Source organism: Geospiza fortis, unplaced genomic scaffold, assembly GCF_000277835.1.
Source record: "Geospiza fortis unplaced genomic scaffold, GeoFor_1.0 scaffold192, whole genome shotgun sequence".
In the NCBI taxonomy this organism is placed as follows: Eukaryota; Metazoa; Chordata; class Aves; order Passeriformes; family Thraupidae; genus Geospiza; species Geospiza fortis.
Window position 1 is genome coordinate 8466293 of NW_005054315.1, and position 14692 is coordinate 8480984.

Genomic DNA, 14692 nt, shown 5'->3' on the forward strand with positions numbered 1-14692 from the left:
TAAATGAACTCTCTGTCCCAATACTGTAAGCTCGTTTCCAGATACCAATAGACTTTATCCTGCCAGCAGGTTTTAAATTCAAAGTTTTGGTAATATATAAAACATTTACCTTTCTCAAAGCCAGCTTTGTGACACTCCATTACTGTAATTTCCATTTCCAGCTTGGCAATACCAATAAATAAAAATGAGAAAATGCTTCGGTCACCCGTCTCTCCCCTCTCTGATGCATCAAAACACAAATATTCCAACGATGATTTAACTTCCTCCAGCAGACCTAATGGCAGCAGTCTATTACCTTCAATCTCCTCCAGCAAAAAACATAAGGGTGAAATCCAGTCACAGCCACATCCTGGGGACTTCAATGTAAGTGTATGCTGTTGTTCACAATATAAAGCTTAGCAGTATGTTTTCCACTTGGTATTGCAGTCTGTGATACTTTTTGCAGAATGATATGCAAAAAAATAGAAAAGTTGTAATAATGAATGTTATTTTCTAAGTTCAGCTTTTCTGGGTTGGAGTTTAGCAAGGCATAGAAGAAAGGAAAGAGGGCAGGCTGTAACACAAGCAAATAGCAAAGGCTACATAAGCAAAAGGTAAAAGCTAATGGCCCAAAACGAATGGATTTAGGCCTCCAGAGCATTGCTTGGGCATGATGCAAGCTCTTTGCATTCATGGTGCATAATGTCCCTACTGTATAAGGGCTCACTCAGCCACTGCCTAACCATGGGTGTCCTGCAGACAAATTCTATCTGTCTTAGAACAAACTTTTTCAGATTCTGCTTATACCAGTGATATTTTAGCACCAGTCTCACAGCTCAGTTCCATTAGAGTTGTATTCATATCCTTATCGGAGAGTCTTGCTCACACCAAGTGTGCCCAGAGCACTCTTCCACATAAGGCTGTACTACAACCCTGCATTGTGGCCTCTGCCTTCAGAGCACAGAGAGAGAGGAGTAGATGCTTCCTCCATTTCTGCATGAGTTCTGTGGTTAGAATGCTGGAGTGAAGAGCCCGTTAGCTCTTTTAATTGAGGAATTTCCACCTCTCTCTCATCTCATCTTTCAAAGTCATACACTACCCTCCAGCCTACAGACACTGAGCGTAGATGATCAAGGGCAGACTACTGTCACCTCCTCCCCATGACACTGTTCTGCTTTGTGTGAAATGCCTAGAAGAAGCAATTTGGATACCATCATCTTGGTGCCACTGCTGTAGCATCTAGAGAAGCTGTTGAGGCACTCTGCTGCCCATGCTCCTTTCGTTGCTACAAAAGCTATTAATGTTTTTTATTCTGCATCTGTTTGCTGTGTTTGTTATTTGATGTAAAAGAGGCTTCAAAACCCTAAGTATTAGTGCCTAAGCAACTAGGAAAACAAGCTACCTGAATTGTAGCAATGGCATTTTCCAGCAATTTTTGCTGTGGGGATAAGTGGCCCCCTTTTATCTGTTAAGCATATATGTTTATACTTTGATTTTGTTGAGTTTTTAGGGGTTTTTTGAGAACAAAGGAGGAAATAGTAAATTTAATCTTAATTTTGGACACATTTTCAAAAACAGGTTACCATAAATTGTATTTTCCAAGAATATCTCACAGATGCTTTTGGTAAATTGAAAAAAAACAATTGCATAAAATATTCCAGTAAAAAGTCCTTTAACATATTATAGTTATTCATTTATTTTTCATTAATTAAGTGTAAAGTTTTAAACATTTTAACTTCCAAAACATAAATTTAGAAGTTTATTACCCATTCAGAATTATAATTATGATTCTTCACTGGGTATCTTGAAAATAATTTAAGTTCCTTCCCAGGCAAATGTGCTGGAAATCAAAAGCAAAAGGTGATTGCTTTATGATCCACACCCTTAGCAAATGCATTTCACTAAGATTTTCTGCATAGCCTAGCAATGCACCATTTGGTCAACATTTAACAACCTTTGCAATAAAATTCTTATGTATCTGGTTATTCATCTGAAAACTTTAGCCTGATGAGCTGATCTGGATGTGCCATATAGAAGATGAGAGCTCACGAACTATAAATGTTAAACTTAGCTTTGTTTTATCCCATCTTCCCAGCTGGCATCCAGCTGGCAGGCCCAAGTGGTCCTTCAAATATCTGTGAGAAGCTGCACGCAAAGCTTGCCCACAGTGGGCATGTATCCATTTGAGTTTTTTCCCCATGTCCCTGGGGCCTTTCTACCTGTCACCTGACACTGGAACAGCATTTTTTTGGCAGTAGTTACCAACCCAAAACCACCTGGGGCCCTCTGTTGTGCTCCATACCAGTGCACCGTAGCCCCCACAGGTCACTTGGTGGGATGGAGGTGCTCAGAAGGCCACATGGAGAGTAGGGCTGCAGCTGAGGGACTGCATGAGACTCTGCCAAAAGACATGTGCTTCCACTGCAGCACAGAGAAGTGATAGTTCAAGCTGATCAGGGGAGATCTGGAGCACAAAGAAACCTGGACTACAAATTCATCCAGCACAGGCACATCACCAGTGTAGTGTGAAACAAGTCAAACGTGGGCTGTGCTCCCCTAAGCAAGGTACAGTGCTTGGTTGGAAGCTGAAGGCCAGAGGTATAACTTAATCTTCTAAATGACTACAGATCTATTCCTTAATAATTTCACTTGCTGTGTTTCAGAGTATTTTGATAGTTACTATTAAAATTTTTGCTCAATTTCTGCTGTATATCATATTGAAACTCAAACCCTTTAAAAAGTGTTCTGAGCAGTATCTGTGAATTTGTGGCCATCAGTGTCAGGACTGTCAGGACACTTACACGTACTCCCTGCTGAAATACCAGGAAAATTAACTTCCAACGTACAACACAATGCAAAGACTCTCTGGTTTTTGTTACTTGGGGTTTTTTAAGTTATTAGCCAATTCTTAATTGTCTTATCTACTGTTTGTTGTCTAGAAAGCAATTCACATCAATTCAGAAAATGTTCTTCTCTGCAATAAGCCACAGTTCCAAACAGAGCCTTGGTCACCTCTGTCCACCACACCCAGGGACTGCAGAAGAACAAAGCTTATCTTTGATGATATGTGAGTATATATGACTTTAAAATAAAGAAAACTATAGCATTTAAAGAGAGAAAAATACAATTTGTCCAACAGGAAGTGAGACATTGCCTGTAGTATTACAGTAATACTTACTCTACATTGAGAAATTAATGAGAAATACTATATAAAACCTTAAATTTTTATCATAAATTAAGTTTCTAACCACAGAATAGTAGAATGCATAGAATCACGGAGTCATAGAATGGTTTGAATTTAAAGATCACTTAGAGATCACTGAGTGCCAATTTCATTCCATGGGAAGGGCTGCCCCCCACTAGACCAGGTTGCTCAAAGCCTCACTCAACCTGTCCTGGAACACTTACAGGTATGGCTAACTCCACAACTTCTCTGGGCAATCTGTTCCCATACTCCACCTCACAGTAAAAAATTTCTTCCTAGCTGCTAATCTAAACCTACCATCTTTCAGTTTTGAGTCACTCCCACATGTCCTGTCCAAAGCCCTTGTCAAAAATCCCTGAGAATCAGGGAGCAGTGAGGAGTGGCTGTTCCCTAAAGGACAGGGAGCCAAGAGCCAGGATGCAGAATCAGCTGGCAGGGGTTCAGTCCCACAACACCCAAGACAAGTGAGCAGGGCAGGCCTGGGGTTGGAGTGATCCCTGAGCCTTGACAGCTGCTGCTGTCGTGGCTACTTCTGCTCAGCTAAAGGTATCAGTAAGGCAGGGGGAACAGGAAGCAGCAATGGTTAGCATGAATATCTGGAGGGATATCTGGCCCTCCCCACTTCCACTTCATTCTTCACATATCCCTTGCTCTCCTCCTCTTAAAATAATCTAAGCTTCTAACTGTCTTTATTTTTGGTTAATCAAAAAAGCTGGCTTGTCCCCAAGGTCATTTAGGACATAGTATTATTTAGTGAATATAATGGTGAAACTGAAGGTTGAAATCCTAGTATCTAGCAAACCCAGATTCTTTTTGATTGGTAATGTTATGGCCTGTAAATACTGATACTTGGTTTTGGGTACTGTAGAAGAGGTTCTGTTCAACATATGCCTCAAACTGCCTGAAGCTCTGAGCTGTGTGACCTTGACATATTTTCATATTTCCAGACTTTCACCCATGACAACTCAAACTCCTTTATACCAAAGGAAACCCTGGGATAACAAACAACCTGGTTTCCTTAGGAACTGCTTTCTACGAAAATTGTGATTTTTAATTTTTATTATTATTATTATTATTACTATTACTATTATTACTGTTGTTGTTATGCTTGTTCACACTATATGGTCTCAATGTTAACTAGAGAAACAGCAGCCTCTCATAAAAAGAAACCGTGTTTCCTACTATAAGGTGTAAATTCCTGTGGACTTCAAAAGGATGTAACTGATTTGTATGTCAAGAAAAGAGGACTGGTGAGATTAACTTTTGTGTATATTCATGGCAGTCATAAGCAGATGTAAGATGAATAAATGTAATCAGGTTTCCCACCTCTTTTGGAGAAAACTCTTCTGTGTATACATCCTTATTCACCCTCTTTCTCCACCTCCCTTCATGTTTTTAACTCTCTTAGTACACTTACTCAACAATCTCCATCGAACATGAAACTGTTTATAAGTACTACCTAACTCTTCGTATCTCTTAAAATACTCTGTCGTCTATAACTTACTTGCAACTGCTCAATTTTTTCTGCAGTTTAAACATGTACATACAAGGCAGAAAGGCGTCAGAGTGTCTGATAAAAGTCAGAATTGTAGGATATGCTCATCTCTGGATTAGAAAAAAACATAGAAACAGTTACAACAAAACTATTGTGTCTTCATCTGATTTTCCCTCAAGCTGCCAACAAAGAAAAAAGGTGGACTGGTTTGCTTTGTTTTTCCCCTAGGATATAGTCATAGGAGATCTGCTTTGGTCACCATCTCTATCATCTGAGGCTTTTATCACCAGCTTTCTCCATTAGTGTTACAAGTGATTCCTCTGGCAAGCATCTCCAATAAAACTGTTTCATCTTTTCAGAGAGAGATACAATTAAACTGTTCATGTGTAGTGCCTTCCGCATAGAATATCCCAAAGCAACTTGTAGACCACTAAAACAAAGTCTAAAAAGGCAAAAAAAGATAAAACACAGAAACAAATATGTCCTAATTTGGCCTTAAAAGCCATAAACAGTTAAATGCCAGTTGTGCTAGCTAGAGGAGGGAGCTTGTCAAGTACTACAGCTATCATCCACAACTTGTAGCTGGGATACACAACCAGAATACCAGCTACACTGGATCTTCTTTCTGAAATTCCTGTGCGGAGGAGTCACTGAAATGTAGCAGATTAGACTGGCTGCAAATGTTAAATGTCAACAAATTTGACTCACATGTTAGAAGGATCAAATTAAATATGGCAGCCAGTGCCTTTCAAATTTGTATAGCACCACAGCAGAGGATTTGAAGGAATGCAGTACAGTAGGTCTAAATTATGTAGTAATCCTAATGGCAGCATTTGTCCTAAATGATGCCTATGAAGTATTTCATCTCATAATCCATGAAGTTCTGAATTACTGTAATCCAGCCACGGCTTTAAAGTCTTAATTTTAATCAGACTCTAAAGTTTTAAAGAGACTAAATCCCTTATATTTGATTTAAAACAACAACTGATTTTTTTGACCAGTCAGTGTCTCTTTACTGTATTCTCAATTTATTTTCTCCAGATCATTGACAACAGCTGTCACTAGCAATAAATTGGAACACAAGTAGGTCAGTAAAAAGTATATCTTGCTTGGCAGAGTGCTGTATACACATACACTGCAGTATAACAGTAAATATAGCTAACAGTCTTCAAAAGACAGGCAAAAGTCTCCTTCCCCTGGTTTGCCATTGTTTGCTGGTGAATCTGAATATACTTAGAGGTACCCAGCATACCACATGTGTCAATGACATCAATGCTGTGTCCAGTAGTAATTTTTAGTAAGATTTCCTGGATTTTTGGTGACTTCTGACTCCATGAAGAGAACATTTTCAAGGCTACAAAATAATGCTTCAAGCCATATTGAATCCTCCTGTGATTTCACTGAATTCCCAATAACTGCATTTAGGAGCAAAGTCTGCTGTCCTTGAAGTCCTAGGCATAGACATCCTGTGTGTGCCCAAGGGTACCCTCAAAATAGTGCTTGTGTGGTATAAAAAATAGCAGAGTGCACCTAGCTTCCTATCTTTCCTTATAACTAAATCAGAACATGCTCTTTGGGATTATTTTTTTACTTGAATTTTGAGTTATAATTTCAAACTTGGGATGCGCTTTTTCTTCACTTTCATTTATTTTTCTTTTTTTCTTGCATTATAGGAACAAGATAATACATCTTCTACAGCGTTTTTTTATAAGTTCATATTTTCTTGAATGCCTCTTCCACCTTTATGGGTTTAGGTGCTACAGACACCCATCAGCTATACATTGTGCAAGGGACATACTCTGCAGTGAGACAGAATTCCTGTGTTTGTTTGCCAAACAGTAAACCATATACCCAGAAAATATTCACCTGTAAAGGTGTTAAATATACAGCCTATGAAAATAACTTCCTGGCACTTCTCTTTGTTTTGACTTGAACTCCAAGTGTCTCATTTTCAGTCTTCTCTTCCTTGTTATTTCTCCTTAAAGTGGAAAGGAAAAAGTCCTCTTAGGTTGTGACTCATACATCTGGAAGTGATCTTACTTGAATTGTTCAAAATGCCTTAAGAATTCCTGAAGTATTTAGAGGTACTTTTGTAGTGTTGAACATATCCTGAGGAGCACAGTTCAGGAATAGAGAGTGGCTCCTCTTTCTTCTCATCAGCAATCTAGAAAATAACTAGTCAGACCAACACCTATGACACTACGTTCTTCACAAATTTATATGCCTACTGTGGACTGCTTTGAGTTTCTTGGCTTTAGGGGATTTCAAGACTTCATCTGACCCTCCCAATCTTCCTCTTCTTCCCTTCTTACTCATGGCACTGAATTTCTCACATGAATGCTGCCCATGACAAAATAACATTAGACATGCCAGACACTGCCTCCCATGATTAGATAATTTAGCTGCCTGCTCTCTGCAAGACCGTGGGTCACCATTAAAGGGACACTTTAATGAGGGCTTGTTTTGGTGGGAAACTGATGCTTCATCAGCTCTAGCAGATTTTCAGGGTATAGAATTTTTAGCCACTAGTCCCTGTCATCATATGAAAGCCAGAGCTGTCGACCTCTTTTGAACTTAGCTACATACATGTCCCTCCTCTGCTCCTGTAGGCAAGTGGTTCAGCAAGCTTATGTTTATATGATTAAACTGTCTTCACTCCCCAAAACAAACCACATTCACTGTCTCCTGAGAATAGTTCCTAGCCTGTGCTGTCCCCAAGCTGTTCCCAGGCATTGTCTGAGCTCAAAACTATGCCAGGGAGAATATTAGCAATTACATGGCATGGATGATCAAATGATAAAGCTGGTATCCTTGCCCTCCTTATTTCACTTGCACAGGCATAGCCAAGGAATGAATGGTTCTCTTGACAGACTCAGGTCTGAAATAGTCTCTGAATATTTTGTTACTTATGAAAGAGAATTTGTTTGTTTAAATTGATTTTAGTGTAACTTTTTCTTACTCTACAGATTGACTAGAAAATATCTTCAATCCACTGTAAATCATAACAGTAAGAACGACAACAGTTTCAGCAGACACTCCTTCAGGTTCCAGAAGCAGAACTGAGTTACACAGATGGGAGAGAACAGTCTCTTCCAGCAGTCTCTCCTGGTCTTTCCTCGCCTCTGCATGGTGAGCCATGAGCAGATGTCTGCAGTACATAACAAAGACAGTCCAAACCCTGCAGCTCTTTGAGTAGTCAGTCTCACACTGAATATGAGGAAGTCTCATCTAACTTCCCATTGTTTTTGCTGTTCTACCACATCTCTGGTTCTTGTCAGAGCTTGTTTTCCTTAGGTTTTGTTTCTCTACTAATATCTACAAGTCCATTGCAGTGTAACTGAGGGTTTGTCTGCTTGTGCTGGATCACAGAATGGTGTGGGTTTTCATCACGCTCAATGCCAGGATTCATGGATGGGATGTGGAAAAGGTAGTCTAATGCCTCTATCTGAGGTTTAATTCCCAAGACAGCTTTGCTGTCCTTGTGGCAGTGGAAAATAACTTTACATACATTTGAAGAATGTGCTTCAAGTCCATTTTTAACAATATAGTTACCCAGAAGTTTCCCTTTTAGACTGAAATTGCCCTAGGGTGCAAAGGCTGTGATTCCTCAAGGATGCATTAGAGTTTTCCTGATCATTCCTTCAACATATAAAGGATATTTTCATCTTTCAGTGATGACAAACCACACTGGCAATAATCATAATCTCTTTAGAGAATCACAGGTAGACCATTCAAACTGATTTTTACCCTGGGAGTACCCTGTTCATTTTGAGAACCAGCAACAAGTCATGGAGCTGCAGAGGGGCTGTGATAATTTAACACACATGAGGAACATCACTTCCCAAAATCCTTATCAGATGTCTTCCTGGCCTTTAGTGCCTGGTTATGATTTCTTTCAAATCCTGTGATTCCTGAAGTGTCTTAGACAGACTCCACAGGACAGGATCCCTGGATAGGGTCTTTGTTTCAGGGTCACCTTCTTCTTTCAGTGTAGACACCCCATTCACTGACTCAGACTTCACATGTACTCTGACCCAACAGTTTCACCCACACCTTGTCTTCTCCCTCATCAGAGCTGGAAACATCAGACCTGCCTGCCAGGTGGACCCTCTCCCAGAAATGTCTTTCTGCCTTTGCTTTATGGATGCTTCTTGAGAATTCAAGGTGTCATTCTGTGGCATTTTAAAACAAAATAGATGTGGACTGCTGTGGTACCGCCCTGTCTCTGTAGGACTGATTATAAAGGTTGTCACTCTAACTGCAATTAGTTTAATTCAGAACATCTATTTAACATACATTGAAAGAGACAAAATTGTAGTTTATCTGCAAGCACACAGTGTTTTCTACATCTGCTTTTAAAACAGGAAAGTTTATTCAAGTCCCTGTTGTGAATACTTGTTTCATTCCTCTCTGTTCACTTGTACACTTTGCCCTTGTGTGTTTCAGTCTAGATATTGATTTCACATGGAAATCTTTAAGTCATGAATCTGGGTCATACGCAGGAATTTGTAGTAGATTTTGACTCTTTCTCGTGTTCTCCTGTATTTCACTATACTGACATGGTTAGTCAGGGGGATTTTGCATTTTTGCCAAAATAGGAGTCCCCACTTAATTTTATCCTTCTGCATTTTATTTCCATTAGATACCAGGCTTTAATTTTGTCTGCTGTTTTTTGCAATAGTAACTCCCTCTCTAGGTATCTGTACTATTCATCTATTCTTCTTAGCTAAGCTATTGACCTTGTTATACTAAACCCAACAAGATAGTAGTTGTGTAGTTGTGGGATTGGGTCAATTTTTCTCACATTTTGGCCCAACTGCAATCAGATCCTTTGTTCCTTTCTTTCTGAAATGCCTATAGTACTATCATTTAAATGGCTCAATATTTATCTCCTGGCCCTCTCCCCTTGCATGCTCCTCTGCTGAACTTCCAGGCTTGCTGGGTCTGCCAGAGTGACCATGAGACTTCCATAGAGCTGGCTACCCACTTTGGCAGTGCCAGGGGCTCTCCCCCAGCCTGTGTGCCACTATGTGTGCCATGCCTCAGACACAGCCGTGCCACGTCCCATAAAACAGCATTTATTTACAGTGGTGGAACAGGCAGGAGGCTATGATCCATCAGGGAAGAGCACTGTTTTGTATAGTAGCACCTGCTGAGCTCTATCACTCACCCCAAAGATGAATACCCTTATCTATGACCCAGCATGTCAAACAAGCTCCTGACACATCCTGTTACAACACAGCAAATAGGCTGTGTACACCTGCCTTTCACGTTATGTGGTTTTCCTGCTCTTACGGGATTCTCTTCTCCTAGACTGAAAGTTCAGGGCATACTGGCACAGCTTCAAAACTGCTTGTGGGTTCACCCTGGCTAGCTAATTTCTTCTGATTTGCCCCTAGCTATGATCATATTTTAAAGTTGCTCATTTTGCTGTTCTACTCCTTTCCAACACATTCATTTTTTTAGGGTTTAGATTACTAAAGTTGTGAAACTGCTCCTATATTTAGAATGATGATTTAAGCTGCTTTTACTAAATGCAATTGTTGTACACTGAGGAAGCACTAGCTTGTTTTTTTACAACACTTCAGCAGTATTATCTCTGAAGGGTATTAAAATGTACACTTGGCTACATTTATGATGTTTAATTGAACTTTTATTAGGTTTTTTTAATGTATCCTCATAAAGCACCATACAACAGCAAGAAATAATGTACAAGTGGTAGATTATGTAAATGAAGCAGAAAATGCTATAGTTTAGTATTTAGTTCATATAAAATATAAAAAATTAGATGAAAAATGTAGTTTTGAATGCAGTATAATTAAAATTGTATATTGGAATCTAAGCTACACCATACTCTGTAAATACCAGTGGCTGCTCTGAGTTCCAAGGAGATTTTGCAGTAGATGCTGATAAATTACTCTACAAAGTAAGGCTTTTATTGATTCACTTTGTTTGATTCTCTTCCCATTTTTTTATTGCATGAGTTTACACTTTTGCAATTATCCACTAAACTGGAGTAAATTAAATGCAGAGGAGAGCACAGGAGACAAAGGTAGCGGAGATGCACTGTAATGGCACGGAGCTAAATAGGATGAGAGAAACGTACACAGACAGACATTCACCTGAGTAGTGGTGACACCACTCTTAGGAGCTCAACAGCCTGGAAATTCTGAAAGGCTGCTTCTGGCAGAGGAGTAATTCCAATGCCCGCAGCCATCTCACCTCACGCTGGGATCCCGCGCAACATAACAAGCAATGGATACGCTGTCCTTCCTGCTGGTTTTCAACAAGCTCCCAGGGAAAGCGGTGCCAAGGCGAGTGAGAGAAATACTGGACAGTAGTGGATTGTTTGATAAATTTCATCCTGGATTCAGCCACAGCCATGCTACTGAGGCTGCCCTTGTCAAAGTCATAAATGGTTTGAATGCCACTGCTGAAAAGGAAGCCTGGCCTTGTTTGTACTATCAGATCTAGCCGTGGGGGGGTTGTTCTGTAAAAGGCTGGATTCTGTTGCAGTGCCTAGGTGACTGCCTAGTGTTGACTGAGAATGCGTTGAAATCGTTCCAGCGGTACTTGATTGCTTTCCCCAATCAACAGAGTAGGGTAAATTCTCCTCGAGAGCAGCCAGTTTCACATAATGACACTTGATCCCAGGGAGAATTCACCAGCAGCCTGACTTAGTTGGCTCTAATGCTTTACGCTCTTTCTCTTGCCATTCAGAGAGATATATGAGATGCATTAGAGCAGTGTATTAGAACTCCCCTTTGGCTTTGTTGAAAAAGACTATATTTCTGAAAGTACCAACAATCAGATATTCAGAAACAAAAGACTTTCTTGTGCATTTTAATAGAGATAAAACATTTGTTCCTATCTGTTAATTTGAAGTCAGACTTCTTTTTAATTTTTTTTTAACAACAGGTCTGAATTCTGTTTGTAAATCTGGAGTGAAAGTGCTGATGCCAATAGATTCATACAGTTGTAACTAACTTAATAGGAGAATGTGACCCAATTGTCTGAAAACCAGAAGTCACTGAATACATTTCCTTGCAACTTCAGTTTACATTCATGACCAGTAAACATAAAGAGTCTCCAGTGCTGCTTCTGCTACTCACAGGCACTCCAGTTCAACCAGTAGCCTGGTACCAGAATTTTTTTTTTATTCTCTTGGTTCTCTGGCTGTGGCAAGGCTGTGATCTGCAGGGGGATTGCAAAGCTGAGACCAAAGACCTGAAAAGGGTTTTAGCCACAGATCTTTCTGAATCTCATCAGTGGGAAAACACACTTACTTTTCCTCAAGATGCCTCTCATCAATAACAAATAGTATCTGAAATTAGCATCCAGTGAGATTACCTGTAAAATCTCCAGTCTGAGATTGTCACCAACATAACTAAATAGGTCAAGCTGCAGAGGAGGTTTGCATGGACCTTCATGCTTGTAGCAGGCATGGGTTCTTGGTCGCTGTAGCTTCAGAATCTGTAAATCAGAATATAACTAACAAACTTCATCGGAAAAAAATATGCAGTATGCAAAAGAGCTATCCAGAATAATTAATTTATGCATCAGTTTTCTCATGTGTCTGCATATGTCCGTGAGCTCAGGCAGCCTCTTATCTTCAAGGAGCCCATGAAAGAGGGTGTTTTTCTTATTTTTTTTACTTCATGACATAATAATTTAAACTAGTATACTGAATGTAAAAAGACAGATTACGTTCATGAGCAGTGAGAAGCTAAACAAAACTGAACTTGAAACCCCTTTAACTCTCATTAAAAAAAACCCCAGTAAATAATTAAATCAAGCACCCCTTTTTGTTGCTAAAATGATACAAAAACATACATTGAATCTATTGGACATTTCAGCTTCCCATTTTCACCTAACACGCACATTAGTTATCTGAATAGAAAGGTCATTAACATGTAGCAATAAATTGAAGAATAGTATTTCATAGGTGGCATAAAGACATCAGAATTTGACTTGGCATGTTTATTAACACTACTGAACAAGTTCTGTTTAGGAAGCTAATAAAAATGATACCCTATCCATTTTTTCCCAATGCATCTTAATTTCTGTTAGGCATGCCCTGATTTTTAAATCAATCTTGTATTTTTCCTATGGAAATACCTAAACGTTCACATGGAGAATATATTTATGCTTTGCTTTAAAATGTCATTTTAATAGCTTCTTTTTTTTTATATTAGATTTTGCAAGCAGCTTAGTACAAAGCAATGACTTCAGTTTCTGTGTTATGCTTAACCATCCCATAGCAGGACCCTCAATGCAAGTCTCCTTGGTTCAGGATCTCCTGCTAATACCTTCATTGCTAATCATAACTCAGGAGAATAAATCCTGCTGCAAGTTGAAAACCATTTTACAATTAACGTATAAATAAGTCGACCATAATTACATTGTGTTATCTCACTTTGTTTTTACAGCCTCTTACCATGCTTCAGACAAGAAAATTAGGCGTGTAGTGCTGGGTGATATACAGGAGGGAATGCTGGAGAGGATGTATTTTAACAACCTGAGTTTGACAGGCTCATGTAAAAGTTCATCACTTTCATCATTTCAGAGAGATGAGACTTGATTTGTTGATTTGTTCTACTTGGCTTTGCTTTTTGGGTCTTCATAGTAAACCATCTTCCCTAGGTCATTGCACAAGACAAAGAGAGGCAGAACTTAACATTTTTTAACAATTCTTTCAGTGTTCCTAAAAGCATAGCTATTTTTCTGCATCAAGCTAAGACTATTTCAATGTGTAATATTTTATAATTGACCAAGACCAGTTTCAGATGGTTCTTCTTACTAAGAATGTTTTCTGTGGCATAGGAAGTATTTGCATTGGCAGTAGATTATGAGATACTAAGACACAAACCTGTCTAGTCCCCTTTCTGACCTAACAGGTAGACTAAGCTTCAAGAGAATAATATTTTAAAGAAAGCTGGAACAAAGGAACTGCTTTTCATATCTACAAGGTTTTTAGGACAGAAATCATTCTAAATTAGCCAGACTTTGAATTTCATTTCTATCTAGTTATATTTAGCCTTTCTTCTCTTCAAAATAAGGTTGACTAACTTCCTCTGATGCAATTAAATGTCCTTAAAACTGTGTGCATATAAATAGAAAGAAACAGACTGAGTAAATCTACTGTTCAAATAACCTTATGTTCTTGAGGAGGTTATATAGCTCCCCTCTTCTGTCAAGAAGTTCCCTCATGCTCACACTTACCTCAGTTATGGAACTGAGCATGTTCTTACTGCTATGAGCACAAATGTTTTACTCATCCATCCCACTTCACTTTTTAGATATGCATCTTCTCTGACTGACACAAAACATTTTGTTGAATACATGTGCTCAGAAATCCCAATTTCAAGGGAAAAAAGTTAGGAATATGAATTTTTTGGGCTGGGATAGTCTCAAGGCCTTTTCTGCCTCTCACCCCACACTCCAGGAGGGAGGCTGGGGTTGCACAAGGACTTGGGAGGGGACACAGCTGGGACAGCTGACTCCTGCTGACCACACCATGGTGTCATGCTTGGCATATAAAGCTGAGAGAAGAAGGAAGGAGGGGTGAATATTTGGAGTGATGGCATTTGTCTGCCCAAGTCACTGTTAATCATGTTGAAACCCTGCTTTCCATACAATGGCTAAACACCTTCCTGCCCATGGGAAGTGGAGGAATTCCTTGTTCTACTTTGGTTTATCTGTTAGTCTGTCTTTATCTAAATGTGCAAGTCTTCTTACTTTACTCTTCCACGCTTTTGAAACCTTCCTGATTCTCTCCCCATCTCATGGGAGGGAAGTGAGTGAGTGAGTGAGTGAGTGAGTGAGCGAGTGAGTGAGTGAGTGAGTAAGTGAGTGGAGCTGAGCTGCCTATTGGAGTTAACATATAACAGATTGCTGAGTGGCAATAATAACATATTGTTTACAACACCAAGCTCTTAAAAACATGAGCAGTAAAAACATCAGAATTCATACTCCAAATACTTGGGAATGTCTCATTTTCTTGAGATGAGGAC

General features: G+C 39.4%; 1 protein-coding gene across 1 annotated transcript in view; it reads left to right on the forward strand.

Moving 5' to 3' along the window:
• AFF3 (AF4/FMR2 family member 3) overlaps positions 1-14692 on the forward strand; it is a 320892-nt gene that overhangs the window by 286492 nt on the left and 19708 nt on the right. Inside the window, exons 14-15 of the mRNA XM_031056148.1 lie at positions 162-363; positions 2919-3046. Coding sequence (XP_030912008.1) covers positions 162-363; positions 2919-3046 — 330 coding nt within the window. The remainder of the gene's footprint in view (positions 1-161; positions 364-2918; positions 3047-14692) is intronic.